The 18,771-nt window shown below is 36.1% G+C and overlaps 2 protein-coding genes across 2 annotated transcripts in view; one reads left to right on the top strand and one right to left on the bottom strand.

Annotated features, from left to right (window-relative positions):
- Positions 1-379: 379 nt before the first annotated feature.
- On the bottom strand, positions 380-9,383 carry LOC108724620 (uncharacterized). The gene is given in 11 exon segments (XM_073512034.1): positions 380-856; positions 943-1,143; positions 1,224-1,355; positions 1,474-1,609; positions 1,919-2,034; positions 4,979-5,180; positions 5,249-5,343; positions 5,411-5,727; positions 7,907-8,108; positions 8,585-8,713; positions 9,032-9,383. Coding segments are annotated over 11 exon segments (2,154 nt in total). The 5' UTR covers positions 9,264-9,383; the 3' UTR covers positions 380-464.
- A 2,591-nt stretch (positions 9,384-11,974) lies between these two features.
- Positions 11,975-18,771, top strand: part of LOC108724739 (uncharacterized) — a 7,655-nt gene continuing 858 nt past the window's right edge. The window contains 4 exon segments of the mRNA XM_018451333.1: positions 11,975-15,173; positions 15,175-17,149; positions 17,235-18,767; positions 18,770-18,771. The exon segment at positions 18,770-18,771 is cut by the window's right edge and continues 858 nt beyond it. Of these exon segments, the coding sequence (XP_018306835.1) occupies positions 11,976-15,173; positions 15,175-17,149; positions 17,235-18,767; positions 18,770-18,771 (6,708 nt within the window). The 5' untranslated portion in view covers position 11,975.

Here is an 18,771-nt window from a genome sequence, read left to right as displayed (position 1 = left end):
ACGTATACTTGACCTATTTTTAGTGTTCGTCGAAGGTTTCAAATAACTCATGAAAGAAATCGCGAAAATTTACAAAAGATTTTTTATTATAATATTTTCGTTTATTTTGAATTTGTAATATAACATGATCTAAATTATACTTTCGTAAATGCATGTTATAAAAAAAGCCGTGTCCAGAAGATCATTAAAAAATAATGAATAAAATTACATTTTCGAAAATAAATTATTTTATATTATATAGGAGATTATCAGAATATTTATATATATTTTACAATAATTATCTTTATCTCAATGAATTATTTATTTTTTATGCGTGATAAATTATTTTGTTTTAACGATAAACCTCAAAAATGGAAAATTATGAATTTCTAGACGTGGCTCATACTATTTAAATAAATGTTAGCATATTTATAAGTAATAACTCTTGATTAAAGTAAAATCGCATTACATATAAAGTTGCGAATTTACGACCAATACCAACGAAACGAGTATCCTTTGAGACCATGTCTCTCATCAGCCGCGTATGCCTGCGGAATGAACGTGATGTTGGGCTGATGCCCGAATTCATTTGACAGATACCTCACCTGTGTATCGATACCATTTTCATTTTGAGATCGATAGCTACCGTTCTTCCTTCCGCTGCGATAGCCGTCCTCGTGATGGCCGTGCGACGTTATCGTATAGTTAAACTGATAGTAAAGATCGTCTGCCATTTTCTCCAGGAATCGATCATTCACGGTGAGTTTATCATCTTCGGATAGCAACTTTTTCGCAGCTCGCACCATGCTTTTCGTGATGTCTTCCTTTTTGATAATCTTATTTTTCTCTCTTGAGAAACTCTTAATGGATGTATTGGCTGCAAAATTAAAGAGTGTAAATTTATACCTATAATATTACCTAATTTAACGCTCACAAATTCTTTTTTGTTCCTTTTGTATCTACCTGTCAATATCTTCATCATCCGCTTCAATATCGGCTCCATCTTCTTCTGCAGCGGTGACTCCGTGACTGTCTTCACAGGTTTTGGTCGATCGTTCTCTTGCTTTATTGGTATTTTACAACCGCTGCAGGCTTTCATTATGGCTTCGATTAATTTCTTCGCTGCTTCCGGTCTATCCTTGAATATCTCTTGCGCGTCCTTCACTTGTTAAGCCAAGACAAAACGTTCAGATTTAGAGCGTAATAAACATAAAATTTATCGCTTCAATAAGCACGCAACTTACAACTCGTTATTTTTCGGTTCCTTTGTTTTGTGATAATAAAATCCCCATTTTTATCGGTCTTATATCCAGTCTCATGGTAGACACCATCGGCTGTGATAAAGCCATATTCCCCAGTAATGAGTCCCTCGGCGTCTCAACAAAGAAATAGACAAAACGTCATTAATCTCATTATTTATCGAGAATTATTTAATTCACTAATTATTTGCAATAATAAGAATGTCGCCCAACACTTTTTTCGATTGGTATGTACCTTTCTTCTCAAATCTGTGCTGAAAATCGACAATGTTGAAAGAGAACTCGTAAGGCCTGATATCGTCCGCGACGGCATGATGTTGCGCGACCAGATAGCACAGCAGACACAGAAGATCGCACCATCTCCTCTGCAACTGAAAATCGCGTGTGCTTTATCGTGTGATAACGAGTATTTTCCTTCGTCGGCCTTGGATCCTCACCATGAAGGACGACATCCCGCGAAGATCCCTGCGGCTTCGAGTTCGCGCGACTGAATGATGGCAGGAGCGAATCCTCCGAGCATGCAGTGGTGACGTAATAAACGAGAAAAATGTTCTCGTCTTCTCCGCGGGTTATCTATGAAACGATCTGACGACGAGGTAGAAGAGGAAAGTGTGAAAGGGACAAAATGGAAAAATCGGGAGGCCTTTGACGTTTTTCTTGGTAGGCTGATGCTTTCACACATTTCGCAGACTCGACTGGGAGATAATTGCACGGTGATCATTAATGATCGTAAATCGTCGTGGATCTAGTGGATCGTGGCTATAGATTGCATTCCCCGCGGTAAAATTTCATATTGCTATCTGTGACATAACATTAGATTTTATGGATGACGTTTTTACTTGAGAGAGTTATATATGCCACAAATAGGTAGAAAAAACGATAAATATTTGTCTAGACTTTATGCAAGTCATTTAATAAATACATAGTATATCGTTTTTTATTTTATTTAACACAATTTTTAATTTTCTCACCTTTTGTTAATATCTATTAACAAAAAAGATTTAGATCTTCTTTAACTTAAGTTAAATTATTATGTAAATTTGATTGACCATTCTGTCTATAGTTTTAAAAAAACCGTTGTTTTCAAATTGCTGGAAAAAAAACCGGAAAAATTTCGGTTTTTTTCCGAAAAATTGATTTTTTGGAAAAATTGCTGTTTTTGCTTGTAAAAGACATAATAAGTAATTTTTAAATTCCTTTATAAAATTAATACGATCTATGAAATTATGTAGCATTATTTTTATTAAAATTTTTTAGTTATCTTTCTATTTTTATAGTGAAACCTAATGTAACCTTCCTTTAGTATGGCAAAGCTTAAGTAGACAGATTTTTAACTCTAGTTTGTCACACTTCGATCTAATAAACTCCTGAAGTGTCTCTTTGTAGTTTATTTTTTTCAAATATTTTGTTACGAATTCAGTTAAATTCAAATTATTTTCTAGACCTACTATTATCATATAAACATGATGTTTGAACTGTATATTTTTAATTCTTACATTAATGGTGCAATAGTATATGTTTTGTATATATTTTATTGAGTATATTATGCGACTTCAATCTTTTAAAACAATTTCGAAATTTCTGTTAACTTATTCCGCTGTGTACCCTATACGCAATTATTTTCTTTACGAAAAGAACCGAGAAGCAAACGTGGTAGATTTTACGAGCACGCGTGAATTTTTCGAAAATGAATTTTCTACCCTTAGAAAAAAAACCGAAAAAATCTGCGGAATAATTGGAAAAATTGGATTTTTTCCGATCTCCTTTAAAACTATAATTCTATCAAAATAATTGAAATTTACTGCACAAAATTAATTTAAGTTGCTATTGATGACACAGATGACTTTTTGAGAGACAGAATAATGCTTTTTTCTGATGAACTGGCACGAAGAGACATTTACATTGATCACGATATAAGCGTGTATTTATTAGATGACCTTTCGTTTTATCTTCTCACACATAACGCTGTCAGACCGATGGTTGTTTCTTGTAAGAAGGGAACGCTGTTAGAAGTGCTGGACGATGCTGGATATAATAAATTAATGCACGTTCAATGCACATAGATTAGCTAATCGGACACTGCGAATAATGTCAGCAGAATCCTGCATTTTTTAATGTCATTGTGCAAAGTATATGACATATTCTAAGAAAATCTCGTTAACATCTGATTTGCTTTGACTGAAATGAATGATTGAGAAAATCGTGAAAGGTTGCTCTGATAAAATATCAACTATTATATGATTGGAGATTTTTTTCTCGTTTTTAAACGTCCAAACGTAAATGGAACATTACGGTAAAATGAGGGTCAGGGCCGTTCTCAGGTGATTCGAAAATTGTGTCTCGAAAATTTCGTCTGAATATATGACTCACTAGACTTGACAACATCAGAAATCGAATAATTATCGAAAGTGACACCATTACAAACTTTTGATCACGATAAGCTACAATGTTGAAGACAAAATTTGGACATGCGTAAATTAAAACTGCACGATACAATCAAACATGTAGGAAGTATCAAATACCATAACTAATTGTAAGTCGATAAAATTGCGAGAGAAAATTCTGTTTTCGTGATCTAAAAATATACAATAGATATTGAAACTTTTATAGTCGTGAAACTTGTGCACAATAAAATGTTTCTTCAGACAAGCCTAATATATTCGCCAATCGTTCGACTTTTTCGATGTAAACTGGAACAGGAATTAGCTCGTTTCCATTTCGTGGAATATCGAATTATTGGAGAATTATAAAAAGAGATCTAAATTCCTTCACGTAATGCTATGTTTACACGATTCAAGCAGTTTGCGATAAGCGAATGTTCGATTCTTATTTGCCGGGTACGCGTGGTGCATTATGCATTTTGTAGTCCAGAAAACGGCATACCGATCTGATTTGTACTGCGAGGTGTCGATTTAGGAGCGACGATCCTCGTGGCATACCAACAATACCAATCATGGAAGGTGGGTTTTTGGCACGTATACGCATAGCGAATATCGACGTCTCGAAGATTTAGTTCGTTGACGAAACTTCTGATATTTACGCTACAATTAGCTTGTACATTCTTCTTGCTCACGCACAAGAACTTCATTTACTTTTCTGCTATCGCAAGAATTTTTTATTAACGAGAAGTGCGATGGAATTCTCATTTCGATTTCGATGTCGAATTTACCGAGAGAGAAATGAGGAAACGTGAATGGGTATGTGTGCATGCGAATGTGAAAATCTGGACCAAAATGCCGTTATGTGGAAGCCCAAAGTAGGTCAGCCGACATCTTGATATTGGCAGTCTCTTCAATACGAGGTAAAACGCGGACAGGTGAGTACGCAGCCGACGAAAGATCATGCAATAATATATTTTCTCGTATATTGCGAGTTACATTTTTTAACAAATAAAAATATATATAACATGTTTAAAAAATAATTTAATAAATAAAATAATAATAATAATTTAATAAATAAAATAATAATAATAATTTAATAAATAAAATAATAATAATAATTTAATAAATATAATAATTATAATTTAAAAAATATAATAATAATTTAAAAAATAATTTAATAATTTACATATAAAAACATATAAATAATTTTAAAATTTAAAAAATAAATTTTGCATTACGTGTTACAATTTCTATATCACAGATGTCCTTCATACTTTCTAATGTGTCGCTTTGGAAAACCCCAGTATCACGAGAAATATATTGTTCTTATTGTCACACTCATTCGTGTATTTTATCTACCAAACCATTCGTCTTCGATGTCATCGGGAAAACCATGACGATAGTGTATGTGATGATACGGCTTATGGATCACCACTACTTCCGAGTCTTGTGAGCTCTTAATTAAATTATAGATCATTATCGCGATTGCTAACTGCGCCACCATAATACTCTTTAGAAGTGACATTTTAATGTTTGCTATGGCGCCCGGTAAGGAAAGTATCTGAAATAAGACAGGTTTATCATTTGTTTTAATGGGAAGTATTATAATAAAATTAATAAACAAGAAACCTGCATAATAAATGGCGCCAGCATCATCATAAATCCAAGTCTCTGTAAAGGATTCTTCTTCTTCTCTTTGCTTCTTGCAGTTTGCATTTCTGTCTCTAAAGAAGAGAGATCTTAATCTTCGTCAAGCGTAAAATGCAAAAGTAAATACAGTACTGTCAATACCTAGTAATAGGTCGTGAATTCTCACATGAATATTGATTTCACTGTCCGTTAAGAAAAATTTGATTCCTGGAAAAATCTTCAAACTTTGGGTTTTGTTGAAACTGATCTGGCAATTGTTCAGTCTCTCTTCAGCACGAGTTAACAGTTTTGACAATGGTATCAGCCAGATAATGCAAACGAAGAACTTGGTCCCATTCATGTCCTCGAATTTACAATGATTTATAAACTGAAATATACATATTGAAAATTATCCTTCTAAAATAGAAAATGTTTCCTGATAATTATATTTATTAAATATATATATAAATTAAAGTAAACTGAAAATAATACATCTATATATTTTTTATAATTATTTGTATGTAAAATGAATAAACATTTAATAAAGATTTATTATTATTATTGCTTCTTGCAGTTTGCACTTATTATTAAATTATTTTACAACTTACTAATTCAAATATATTATCTTGTACTGTGTAAAATCACGTAATCATATGATGGTATCCACAATCGTATAACATTCACAACAATCATTTATATTATACTATTACTAATTCATTACGGTATGTCATCAGTGATATTATTCGCGATTCGTTCACATTTAATTAAAGTTAACATTTCACGAACGTAAAGATACTGAAGGAAACTCTTAGAAATATCGCTCTGCTTTCCAATATGTGCGTCTTCTATTCACTAACCATGTAGACTGCATCGCGCTACGCGAAGCGCGGCAGAGATATTTTACTTTTTTATTTGTCAGATACCCCACGCCAGGTTAGACTAGGGAAACTGGGTCTCGTTTACTTAGAGAATGTTATTTACATTGGAATAGACTAGAATAATTCGTCCAGGATTCGCTACATTCTCTCATCGATAAATATATAATAATTTTAACAAACTTTGGTAATGGTTAAAAATTAAAATTCTCTTAGAAAAATCGTATTTTTGATAAAATTTAATTCTAATTTGGAGAAAATATAAGATTTCTTATCGATTTAGAAAAAGTAAAAGAAAAAGCAGAAATAGAAAACATACGAAATGTTAACAAATGTATACAAGCATTAAAATAAAAATGTAGAATTTATAAATATATTACAATAAAAAGATATAAGACACTCATCGTGTAGTTTAATTCATGTACATATATATATATATATATTACAATAAAAAATTATAGGAAAACCATTGTAACGTAAATATATATCCTTATTCATAACATGAGGTATGTGTGTACTTCTTAAATATAAATACTTTTCGTTTTTCTATTGAAATGTAGGTCTACGTTATACATATTTTCCATAATTAGAGACAAAATTAGTATTTCTATGTAATTGTTGTTTGATGAATATAATTACACAGAGTAACTCGCCATGCGATATGCATAAGATATTATCTGATTAATTTACGTATTTTGAAGGCGCATCGTGTGGTACATCTCACATATGTGTAATAAAGTTTTACTTGAATAATAAATTATTAATAAATAATTACATATTTATATATATTGCGTTATAAAAACACTTTTTATATTTCCTTTAAAAAAGGAAAGTCTTGTTTCTTTATATTCTTTATAAATTTAATAATAATAATTATTATATTTAGGAAAATTAATTTGGTATATCTGCATATACTTAATTTATAATGAAATGCACGAAGAACGATGGTCACTCGGTGTGTGTTACAGTGTAAAAAATCTAGAGAGTATTCGTTAAATTGATATTCTTTTTCGTACAAAGTGTGCGTGTATGCGTGCGTGCGTGTGTGCGCTTTCAATAAATAGCGTCTGGATAGCGAGAAGTATGCATCGAGAGAAATGTTTAATATGAATAACCGTTATTTTATTGATATGAATTATAAAAATTTTCTTACTTTTTAACTTAAAAACTATAAGAAAGATTTTTAAATTAAAAATAAGAAAGTTTTTTTAAATTTAATATAATAAGGTTTATGTGATTCACATAATTAATAAAATAATGATTATTCGTACCAAACATTTCTTTCAGCGTACCATTATAAATATTAATATCCCAGAAAAAAATCAGGTATTCATAATATCACTGAATGAATTAATGGATACAAGAAGATAAAGATTATCTCAGAAATTATATAAATAATGTAGCTTCTATCGATGACTATTACGCGTTTCGATATGACCATTATTTCGTAAATGACTTTTCGGTATAAATCTCTTGATTGGAATATGTATAATTTATACATGAAAAGAACAATTTTCACTGAAATATGTCAAAATTTAGATAAATACAGATCTGAAAGTAATTTTGTTGGACCATCAAAATAATTACGCAGGAATCTGAAGTATATTGAACAATATTACAAAAATTTTTGATATTCTAGAAACCAGTTTGAGCATCCTATATAATTATTTTGATAACTTAACAAAATTATTTTCAGATCTTTTACCTATATAAATTTTTATATACTTTAAACATACAGCAAAATCGTCCTTTTAGTGCATGATTTTATCCTTTATAGTAATACTGCTGGTCCTCATATGCGGGGCCACTTGAATCCCAGCTTTGGTACATTTGTGGGTGAATGTGTGGATGAATTGGAAAACTGTGAACGTGCAAGTGAACTGGTTGCGGTGATAGCCATGGTTGTGGTGATGGCCATGGTGCATGCCAGCCTGAATGAAGTTTCGCTAGAAAGGTGCTGAGTTTAAACACTAGCAGTATAACGCCTGAAAGTAGTGAAACGCAGAGTAAGACTTCCGTTTACTAATTGAAAAATCATGTAAAATTTAATACACATTATTAAGTTTTACTGATGGATACCTAAGTAAACCAAACTGATTGAGAAACGAATATTGTAATAAAAAAATTCTACGATTGTTAACAAGTTATAATTGTTAACGAGATTTTATTTTTCGCGATGATGAATAATAAAGTCCAATAATTGATCGATATTAATGAGAAACAAACGACGAGAATTTTTTTTAATCAAATATATAAGTAATTATAAGAAATACTGGCTAAATAAAAAATCTCATATGTAAATCTAACATTGATTTGAATACTGAATTTATATGCAATAAATAGGTCAGCAATGTCATCTAATCATGTATGCAGGTTACGCTACTCATAAGGTAGTCATGAGACCGTTATAAAATCGTGCGGGTGACACTTTTCACTATACGTACAAAAAAATGGTGCTTACCTATGAGAAGTCCTTTTGCTGAGATTGCTGCTATTACCGTCAACATTGTCATCATCACTCCCATTTTGTACATCATTGGCATTAGCATGAACTGAATTCTTTTGTTCCCAAAAGTGCGGGACTCAATATCTGCATAACAATTTTAATATAATTTGAAGATTGTTATAAGTAAATATATCCATACTTTTTTTACGGATAAATATTATTTTAAATCATTATATAATCTTAATATAATCTTAATATATAATCTTAATATATAATCTTTTAACATGATTAAGATTATTATAAATCTATAATTTTTGTAGATACATATTATTTTAAATAATTACATAATAATTCCAAAAAATTAGTATTTATAAATTACATTTTTTATTCTATAACCGCAAAATAGCTTTTTTAATCTACTTATGTCTTTTTTTTATTAATAAACGTGAAAATATGTCTCACCTTGAACTGGTTTGCTTTCGGATGCGTTAACTAGGATACTCCGAAGTCCATCAGTGTCAGGATTCAGCGGTGCTACAGCATCCGAGATCATCTCTAGTTTCGTCGTATTGTGCAGAGCGATTTTGTTGCTGTCCCTCGAAAATTTGATGTTCGCGGCACTTGTTGCAAACATATTTTTTGTAAATGCAGTTGCCAATAGCACGTACGCTATGATCTGGCCAATCGCCTTCATTCTCAGACCGGTTTACCACCACCCGGATTCATCGACACTGACGATCTTTTTTCTTTTGACTGACTTTTTTCCCTCTGTCTTCTCCTGAACCTTCTGTGTCGGACTACACGAAATACGTGTTATTCGGACTCGCACGAGCAACCGTATGATTCCCTCCAACCAACCGAGCGGTTCGAACTCGAAAGAGAATTGCGCTTGCTGCGCATCGACTTTCTGCGCACCTCTTTTAAATTCCTCCTAAGTACTGATTTTACAAACACCTTGGAGAATTCGAAAACAACGATCCGTATTCTAATGTTAGAAAGCTTTCTTTAACATTTCATATTTCTTTTAATAAAATCACACGGCAATAAAAAACTCCCTAATTGAGAATTGCTCGAGAATATTTTGCAACAATTAATGACTCATATAAAATTCTTTTTAATATAAAATTTATTAAATCTCATTTTTTTGCAACAGAACTCTTCACTTAAATAAAGCATTTTGATAATGGAAAAAATTTTAGAATTGATACACACATATCATCGTCTTTCACTTTTTGTCATGTAATGTCACTGTCATGGTCATCGTGCAACGACCGTTCATGCATGGCCATCACCTTGAAAAGGAGTGGCTGAACTAAGAGTAGTTGGAACGCATTGCTTCATAATTTTCCAATGAAATTCTTCGCAACACGTACACACGAGCACATACTTATAATCTCCATTCAAGAAACGTTTTACTGTTTGAAATCCACTTGCGAATAATATGCAGATAAATTTTTTAAGACTAGTTTTAATGTACTGCTTATTCTCCTAGATACCATCGCATCAATCTGCTAAACGCATAACATCCGTAGACACTTATGCGTGCAACATTACTGCAAATAGCCGTTCTTAACGAATGATTCAGTGTGCTTCCTGATTAAGTTAACATAACTGCTGACTGACCTCATAACGAGACATTACAAGGAATAAGTATTGTGCGTCATAAAATTCATTAACCGTCTGGCTTCAGTAAGTAGCTCAAAGAAAAGTCATGGTTGATGATCGACGATGGTTTACCTCGATATGCTTGTTATGAAGCCGACAAAGATTAGTATTGCTTTATCTAGCTAGTTATGTTAATTTTTAAATAAGATAAATCTGTTAAATAAACAAAATATAAAAAATACCCAAAATGATTATAAAGAAATTGCAGTGCATTTTTGTACAACCCTCTATCTACGACAGCTTTATCTACAGTTAGTTAAGAGTTAATTCAGTATAATTTTTTAATAAGGTAAATATATAAAATATATAAATGATGACCAAAGTTATTATAAAACAAATTGCAATGCAATTTTTTCTATGTCTCTTTCTTGTAACATAAGAAAGATGCATTAATATTTCAGGAATTAAAGACAATTAATCGTTAAGACAATATGAAAATATCCGATGACAAAATTATTAAAGAGAATAGCATTGCATGAAACGATGCTGAAGTAGTAAATTGCATTAAACGTTGTGGACGCACCGTAAGCGTCCACCTAGACAGTAAAGAAAGGCAATACAGGTTTATTGCATCGTCTTTGCTTAGTGAATCCAGTACAGAAGGAGCGAAGAGAGGGAAGAAGTAGGGAGCATCGTGCCGACCATCTTGGAAAATAAAATTCGCTGTAAAAATGCATTACTCTCCGCTCCCTACCTTAGAATGCCCCTTCTTCCTGACCATTCCTACGAGTCTCGATTCCTTCAAGGACTAAAAATTCAACCCTTTACACTGGTGCGAGCTGAGAGCGCGCGAGTAAGACTGTATTAAATACAAATGCGAAACCTGATCTGTATCGCATTTGGATTTACGGATTACTATTCCTTTGCTTCTTTCAATTTTCATTTAAGGACTATGTTTGCTGCTGCTTTATTTTTGCATTCTGATTAATCATGAGTTTTTATTTTTTCAAGAAACATCTGTGATCTTTTATTATCGACAATTAAAATATATTTGATATTATGATATATACATATACATACATATATATATATATAAACAGATGTTTGCTTCCCTAAATAATTATAAACTATATCAATAATATAATTTATTATTATCAATAATTATTTTCTTACTATTAATGATAAACAATTATAAGTGATGATAGCTTATAATGCATTACATAAATTTTTTAAAAGAAAATAAGACTAAGATATTTATAGCAAATGTGAAAACATTGCAATTTATACTTTTATTTTAGTTTAGACTCTATTTCTCAGTATGCCTGATGGCGTGTATACAAGTCAATCTTCGCGCTGCAAAAATGTATATGCCGTGCACTTAACTATGTTTACGACTTTCTCGTTCTTTTCTCCTAGTACATCGCTCCCTACGCTAAACGTGCTCGTAAAGCATAATTGTCAAACGATCTGAGGTAAATAAACTTCCTCAGCTTCGCGACAAGTAATTCATATCGTAAACGTTCGAACGGTACGACTAATTTGTACCATTAATTATGTTAAGGAAATTACACGTTGAGATAAATCGAGCGATTGATGCACCTGATGCCATTGCCATTTCCGCGCAGGAAACTCAACCGGTCAGCCACGGCGAACTCGTTGGCAGCGGAGCTCGTTACCCCGCAACCCCGAAGTAGGCGCGTAGAGGGGCACCGCAAAAATGGAAATGCCAGGCTGTTATTCATCTACAGGTTCGCTTCTTCGTCCGTGAACTGGCTACAGTCGGCGTGCTTTAGACGATGGTATGTGTATCACCATGCGTGAGGCATGGCTGACCATAGACCGGCTCAGAAGTGGCCGAGACATTCGCCTCTCGACCGCGACCATGAGAGCACTCAACTCTCGACGCCCACGGTCAACCGCGAGCATCTATCGGCTCGTGCCTCGCTCGACTCTTTGTTTCTTCTTTCTGCTTTGCGTCCTTCATCACACACGAGCGCGAAGTGTGCCTCACGATGACGGCAGCGTCATTGCGGACCAAGTGCACGATAAGATTTCGGAACCGGTAGAGGTGAGTGATCCTGACGACGTAAACAAAGAGGATGTGGATCAAGCACGAAAAAGCTTGGCGATAGTAGAACATGATGAAGATGAAGATGTTAGTGATAAAGGAAGAAATAACGCAGAAGAAGAAATACTCATCGAGGATCCTGAAAGGATTCAGGCCGAAGCTGCCGGTGATGAAGGTAGCGTGGCGAAGAAAAGAAGACGAAACGACGTGAGCCTTTCCGGTAAGCTCGTATCGCAGAATGGTGAGATTGTCATACAGAATGTCGAGGAAAAGGACGAAGGTATTCGAAGATTTGACGCTCAGGTCGAGTCTGACGATACTGAGACGATACTGGATCAACGGAATGTATCGGACAATACAGAGGACAGTCAGGATTCACAAGAAGATACTATTGAAATCAACGTCGAGGAATTGCATGCGGATGTAAAAAACGTAGATGTGAATGCCGATGATGATGAGGTGGAGCCAGAAGGAGAGAAGAACGTAGACACTTCTTCCAATCTTGGAGTGAATCTAGAAGATATCAACTTAAAACACACGGATAAAATAGATTTGAATAAAGAAGAAACGGGGCAGACCGAAAATTTAGCGGAACATAATTTGGATGAGGCACAAATAGAGAATACTGATGAAGTGAACGAGGACGTACGTAATGAGCTTCGTAGCTTGCAGCTTGCTCAAACGGAAGAAACCGAAAGTAATCAAGAGGAACATGTGGTCGACGAGGCTTCGAGCAATGAAGAAATCGGTGACGAAGATCTGGATCTGAACAGAGAAAATAGAGCCAGTGTTCCAGGTAAGTCCAAGTACAAGAGTTCGACTGTTTATTTGAACGCTGAAGAAGGTAATTTACCTGGTCGCGAGCAAGAATCGATTGTAGACGGTCAAATAAAAAAATTAATATCTATACGAAATGATGCACTTGAATCCGTCGGTAACGATGCAAAACAGTCCGAAAAATTTGACGAAGAGAGTCTTCTTTCAGAGAAATCGATTGAGGTTGAAGCGGTTGCAGCTGAAAAAGATGAAGAAATTCGCAATCAACGTAGCAGCGATGTGAAAGTGACATCGACTCAAAGTGAGAATCTTGATCAATCGTCTTCAACGACGGAATCCGATTTGAACCGTTTTCAAAAATGGCAGAATCAAGCTGCGTTTCTTCAGGAACAAATCAAGAACAGAACATTTTTGCAGTATTTAAGGGAACAGGCAATCGAGGTGCTCCCTGATATTCCAAAATTCACGGAAAATCAATTATTAGATACTTTGAAGAATATTGCGTTAACGCGCGAGTCACCTACGAACGAAACTTACTTGGCTAGCTTAAACGCGACCGAATTGACCGAAAACCAGTTGGAAATAATAAAGTGCGCCGAGCAATTAGTACAGACAAAACAGCGCCAGTCGTTCGTGGAAAATATAGGAGAATGCATCCGCGGTCTCAGTGTCTTGAACTGCATACGCATCTTTGTCTGGCCCATCGTGCTCGACAATCTCCCGGAATCAGTTAAGCAGCCTCTGAATAACCTACCAATCGAGGTAAACTTAATGGACTTATTTCAGGGTAACAGGGCCAAATCTGCGAGATCAGAGAACAGCATTCATCATCCGTGGTTGCTAACACCTGAGTTCGTTGTTTTCAATATTTTAAAAGGTGCTTTGGAATCGAAAGTTACCTATGACTTGGTGCCGACTTTCATCGATCCGACAAACGAAACTCTGAGGGTACTGCTCACTATCGGCCAACTCCAAATTTTGCAGATGGCTGAGAAACTTTTACCTGGTGAGAGGCGTCGCGAATATTCCGATAGGATGTTCTCATGCGTACGCAGATTCGAGTACTTCAGCTGCATCAAGTACTTTGCCTGGCCGATGGTGAAACAATATTATCCGACGCTGCCGGCTTTTCCGGATTATCAGAATTGGTACCCATCGATACAGTTGTATCCACAGTACCCTATCGTTCCCTTTCCCAGTTTTGTGGGGACTCCTGGCGAGCTTCCGGAAGTCGTTGAAGCTGACGCCACGAGAATGCGGAAGCCTAAGCCGGAAGCGGTGATCGTGAACATCCTTCAGAATACATTGAAGGAACACGCGAAAGTTCCTCCTCCATCTATCGCTCATTTTACAGATTCTTACATTGCTATACTTCCTCCAGAGCAATTACTGTCAATTCATATGGCTGAACAGCTACTTCCTATCGCGTATCGTCCAGAATTCGTTCAGAAGACTGTTAAGTGCATTGAGGAATTTAATTATGTAACCTGTATTAAATATTCCACCTGGCCGACGGTCAAGCAGTTTATTCCCAATCTACCGGATATTTCCGAGTGGCTACCGGACTGGCAATTGCCCGATTTCTTCGGTTTGTTGCCAAATTTTCAGATTCCTAATTTTTCATCAATTTTAGGAGGAAGTCAATCACCGACTTTACCAATTCCACCGACTTTACCGAACCCACCGACTACAACGATACCGTTAATTACTGAAAATCCATCGAAATCCAGTGGTGCAGAAAAATTATCCAGTCGGATTCCTACATTATTATCGCGCCAAAATGAAATTTCTTCCAAAGCAGAATTAGAAAACAAGGTCACGGAGATTTTAACAAAGGTACGTAATTCCTTGAGAGCGACATCGAAAAATTCGCATTTAATCGTCAGCGAAAATGTCATTGTTCTGACAACAATTACTGAGAAACAACTTAATGTACTACAATTAGCAGAGAGCATGGTACCACCTCCGGCTCGGGCTCCTCTTGTAGTTCAAGTTATGTCTTGCCTCCAGGCGAACAACGACTTTCTTAATTGCACCAGATACGTCATTTGGCCCACAGTTGCTCTTTACGTTCCTAATTTCCCTGAATTTCCTGATTTATCATCTGCTCAACAACCACCAAAACAATGAATGGAACAAATCGCAAACGAATTCCAACGTGAAGATAATTTCTAGGACGAAATTTTCGCATAATAATGGTCCTGTGATTAGTGTTACTGGTACCCGATTTGTGCCGATATTCACAGAACATCCTGAATCAGTAATACTCAACATTCTCAAGACGATTCAGCTGTCTTCGCCAAACGTGAGAGATGATCAGAGTGTGAAAATCACCAGCACGCAACAGTTTGACCATCTGCTTAATGATCAACAATTGACTATTCTTAAGATAACAGAGAGCTTATTACCCGATGCAGCTCGTTCTGTTTTCATCGATCGAATGATAGAATGTGTACGCAAGAATAATTTTCTAGGATGCTCAAGGACGGTATTGTGGCCGAGTTTATCGGAATATTTCCCTAGACTGCCCAGCTTTCCAAATTTTGGAGGACATCTTCAAGCAGCAAACAGTAAGTCTACATTACTTCAGAATCTGACGGACCCATCGCCGTTGTCGGAGACTGATGTGAAAGTCGGCCAGCACGGAGATGCTACTGTTACCATTACAGATACTCGATTTTATCCGATTTTTTCGGAACATCCAGAAGGTGTAATTTTAAGAATACTTAAGACTGTGCAGCATTCTACGCCGGAAGTCCTACCTTCGATGATTAGATCACCGCATATTACATCTTATTTCACAGAACAGCAAAGTAATATCGTTCAAATCGCAGAAAGTCTGTTACCGGAATCAGTAAGACCAATCTTCATAGAGAGGATGATCACTTGCGTTCGAGAGAGCACGTTCCTCGACTGTACGAGGAATATAGCTTGGCCAACAATTGCTCAATTCTTCCCGAGATTGCCAAACTTTCCCAATTTTGGAAATTTTCAGATTCTGCCGAGAACTAAACTTGATTTATCATCGATCATACTACGCAATGCTTATTCCGATCAGACGTCCAATGAAAAGAGTGAAAATACATCAAAGACTGCCATAGAAACAATCAAAGATAAAATAGAAAGTACATTGAAGGATCTGCTAAGCAAGAACTCGTCGCCGCGTTCAGAAAATTCTTACCTAGACGTCAATAATCCTGTGATAGGCACTCTTCTGACTGCTCAGGAGATGAACATTGTCAGATTGGCGGAGAGAGCGATACCGGATTTGATACGTCGCGAATATGTAACCAACTTGTTAGACTGCGTGAGAAGCAATAATTTTGTGGCCTGCACCCAGCATGTCACTTGGCCAATTTTGAAGCAATTTTCACCAACTATACCGAGCCTCGAAGAGTTGTTTGGTCAGTTTCAAACTCCTGGTGCTGGTCAGGTTCCCGGTATAAGCGTAATTCCTGGCTCTGGTCAAATTCCCGGTATTGGCCAAATTCCTGGCGTAAGTCAAATTCCCGGTATTGGCCAAATTCCTGGCGCGGGTCAAATTTCCGGTATTGGCCAAATTCCTGGTGCTGGTCAGATTCCCGGTATAAGCCTAATTCCTGGCTCTGGTCAAATTCCCGGTATTGGTCAAATTCCTGGCGCGAGTCAAATTCTTGGTATTGGCCAAATTCCTGGCGCAGGTCAAATTCCTGGCGCAGGTCAAATTCCTGGTGCAGGTCAAATTCCTGGAGCCGGTCAAATCCCTGGTATAGGTCAACTTCCTGGGCAGATCCCTAGTTTTCCTGGATTCGGAAATCCTTTCGCCGAGCGTCCCAGCATACAGTTTCCTCTCCCTCAACGTCCTACGGTACCGAGTGGAATTCAAACTGGCATTCCTCAGTTTCCAGGATTGCCTAGCTTTGGCGGCATAAATTATCCGCAAATTCAAATCCTGTCAGATGCGCCGAAAGAGTTGAAGTTCCAGGAGCCACAGCTGCAGAAACCGAAGTCGCAGGAATCGAAATTACAGGAGCCGAAGCCGCAGGAACTGAAGTCTCAAGAGCAAACAATTCAGTCAAAAGTTGCGCATGCAGTGGAACAGGCAAACCAGATAAGTGGACAATCGAGGGCTTCGAACACTGCGTCAGTAGGTGAATCAGTCTTATCCGCTAAACACATACCGATACCCCTTTTCAATATTCAATTTATTAATCTTTAATTTTTTTTATTTTCTAGACGAGCAAAGAACCATCCCCGGATATCTTGGACAACCGTCAAGCATTCTCATAGATATCTCCAAGGAGAAAGTCCAGTTATCTGAATTTAAACAACAACCATTGTCGGAGTCCGTTCCCTCAAGCGCATCATCCAAGAAACACGAAAGGAGACGAAGAAGTACTGATCAATTATTAAATTCTTATTATGAGACCGAAGGAAAAATTGAACAAACTTCGGAGACGACAATGGATAGCATGTTCCCGAATATCACGGAATCTGATTTTCTTCAGCTTCTAGTTAATATTTCCAAATCTGAAAAAAATTTAGAAGAAAAACCCAAAGATAATTCGAAGGAATACTTTGTTGATACATTAAATTATACAGTCAGAAATTCTCTAACCGCCGATCAGTACGAAATTTTGAAGCTGGTGGAAGATTTGAACGAACATACGGCAAATCGCGGTTTTCTATCGCGGGTAGTTCGATGCGTAGTCAGCTTGAGCTTCATCAGATGCATGGGCATTTTCGTCTGGCCAGTAATCACTAGTACCGTGCCATCTATCTTGCCATCCTTACCCTCATTTCCTATTGGTTTCGGAAGATCAATGGAAACTGAAGTACAGAGTTTCTTCGGTATGTCCACGAACGATTTCGAGAAGGAATTATTGGCGAGAAAGGATTCAATGGAAAATATTTTCCTGGAATGGTATAAGACAGCAATGGAGGACAAGTTTCAGGTAGATCTGGGTTTTCTAAAGCTTAAGGGTTACGGAAACGGTGAAATCGGTATCAGCATCAATGGCGTTCGCGAAGGTAGAGCTACGAAGATCAAAGATAACAAGAACTTGCCGAGTATTCTGACGATCATCAGCGACATTATGGAAGAAGTACTGGATCAGCGGCCGGATAACGAGAAGATGAAGAAAGAAAAAGAAAAAAAAGAGAGGAGTCTGGATGACATGCAAGATGCGAATTTTCAGCTTTTGCAAGAGAGCGACGAGTACACGGACATTAAGCGATCTATAAATGACGATAAGATAATCACCATGTTTCTAGATAAAATCAAGGCCAACGCAACGGATTTCGCCGATGGTGATGTTGCTCAGTTCCTTAACGTAGAGAATGCTTACAATGCTTTCAGCGTACTCTTTGGGACCCGTTTAAATGAAAAATTTGCGAGCAGATTAAAAGCCTTTACTGAAGAACATCTTAGGAGAGATAATCCTGAGAAGCATACGAAAAATCTCAGTATGGAGGAAATAAAAGTAATACCGTTGAAGGAAGAAATGACCTACGAGCTTCAAAAAGAATCTGTGGAAAGTGACAAAGAACGCAGAAGAGATCACCATGCAAAGAACGAATTCAGATCTTTGCTGAATGAATATTCAGAGAAATTAGTAAAGAAATCGGAAGTGCCTATGCAGAAGAACGAGGATCCAGATAATGAAAATACAATCAAAGATACGGAATGGTCCTCCGACAAGAATATGCGCTCGGAACTGAAGATTTACTTGCCACGTTTGCAAGAAGACATTATGTCTAGGAAAATCACGAG

The sequence above is a fragment of the Mycetomoellerius zeteki genome, unplaced genomic scaffold (assembly GCF_001594055.1).
Source record: "Mycetomoellerius zeteki isolate Tzet28-1 unplaced genomic scaffold, Tzet1.0 scaffold31, whole genome shotgun sequence".
Taxonomy (NCBI): Eukaryota; Metazoa; Arthropoda; class Insecta; order Hymenoptera; family Formicidae; genus Mycetomoellerius; species Mycetomoellerius zeteki.
The sequence above is the reverse complement of the archived record's forward strand: the minus strand, read 5'-3'. Positions and strand labels throughout refer to the sequence as shown.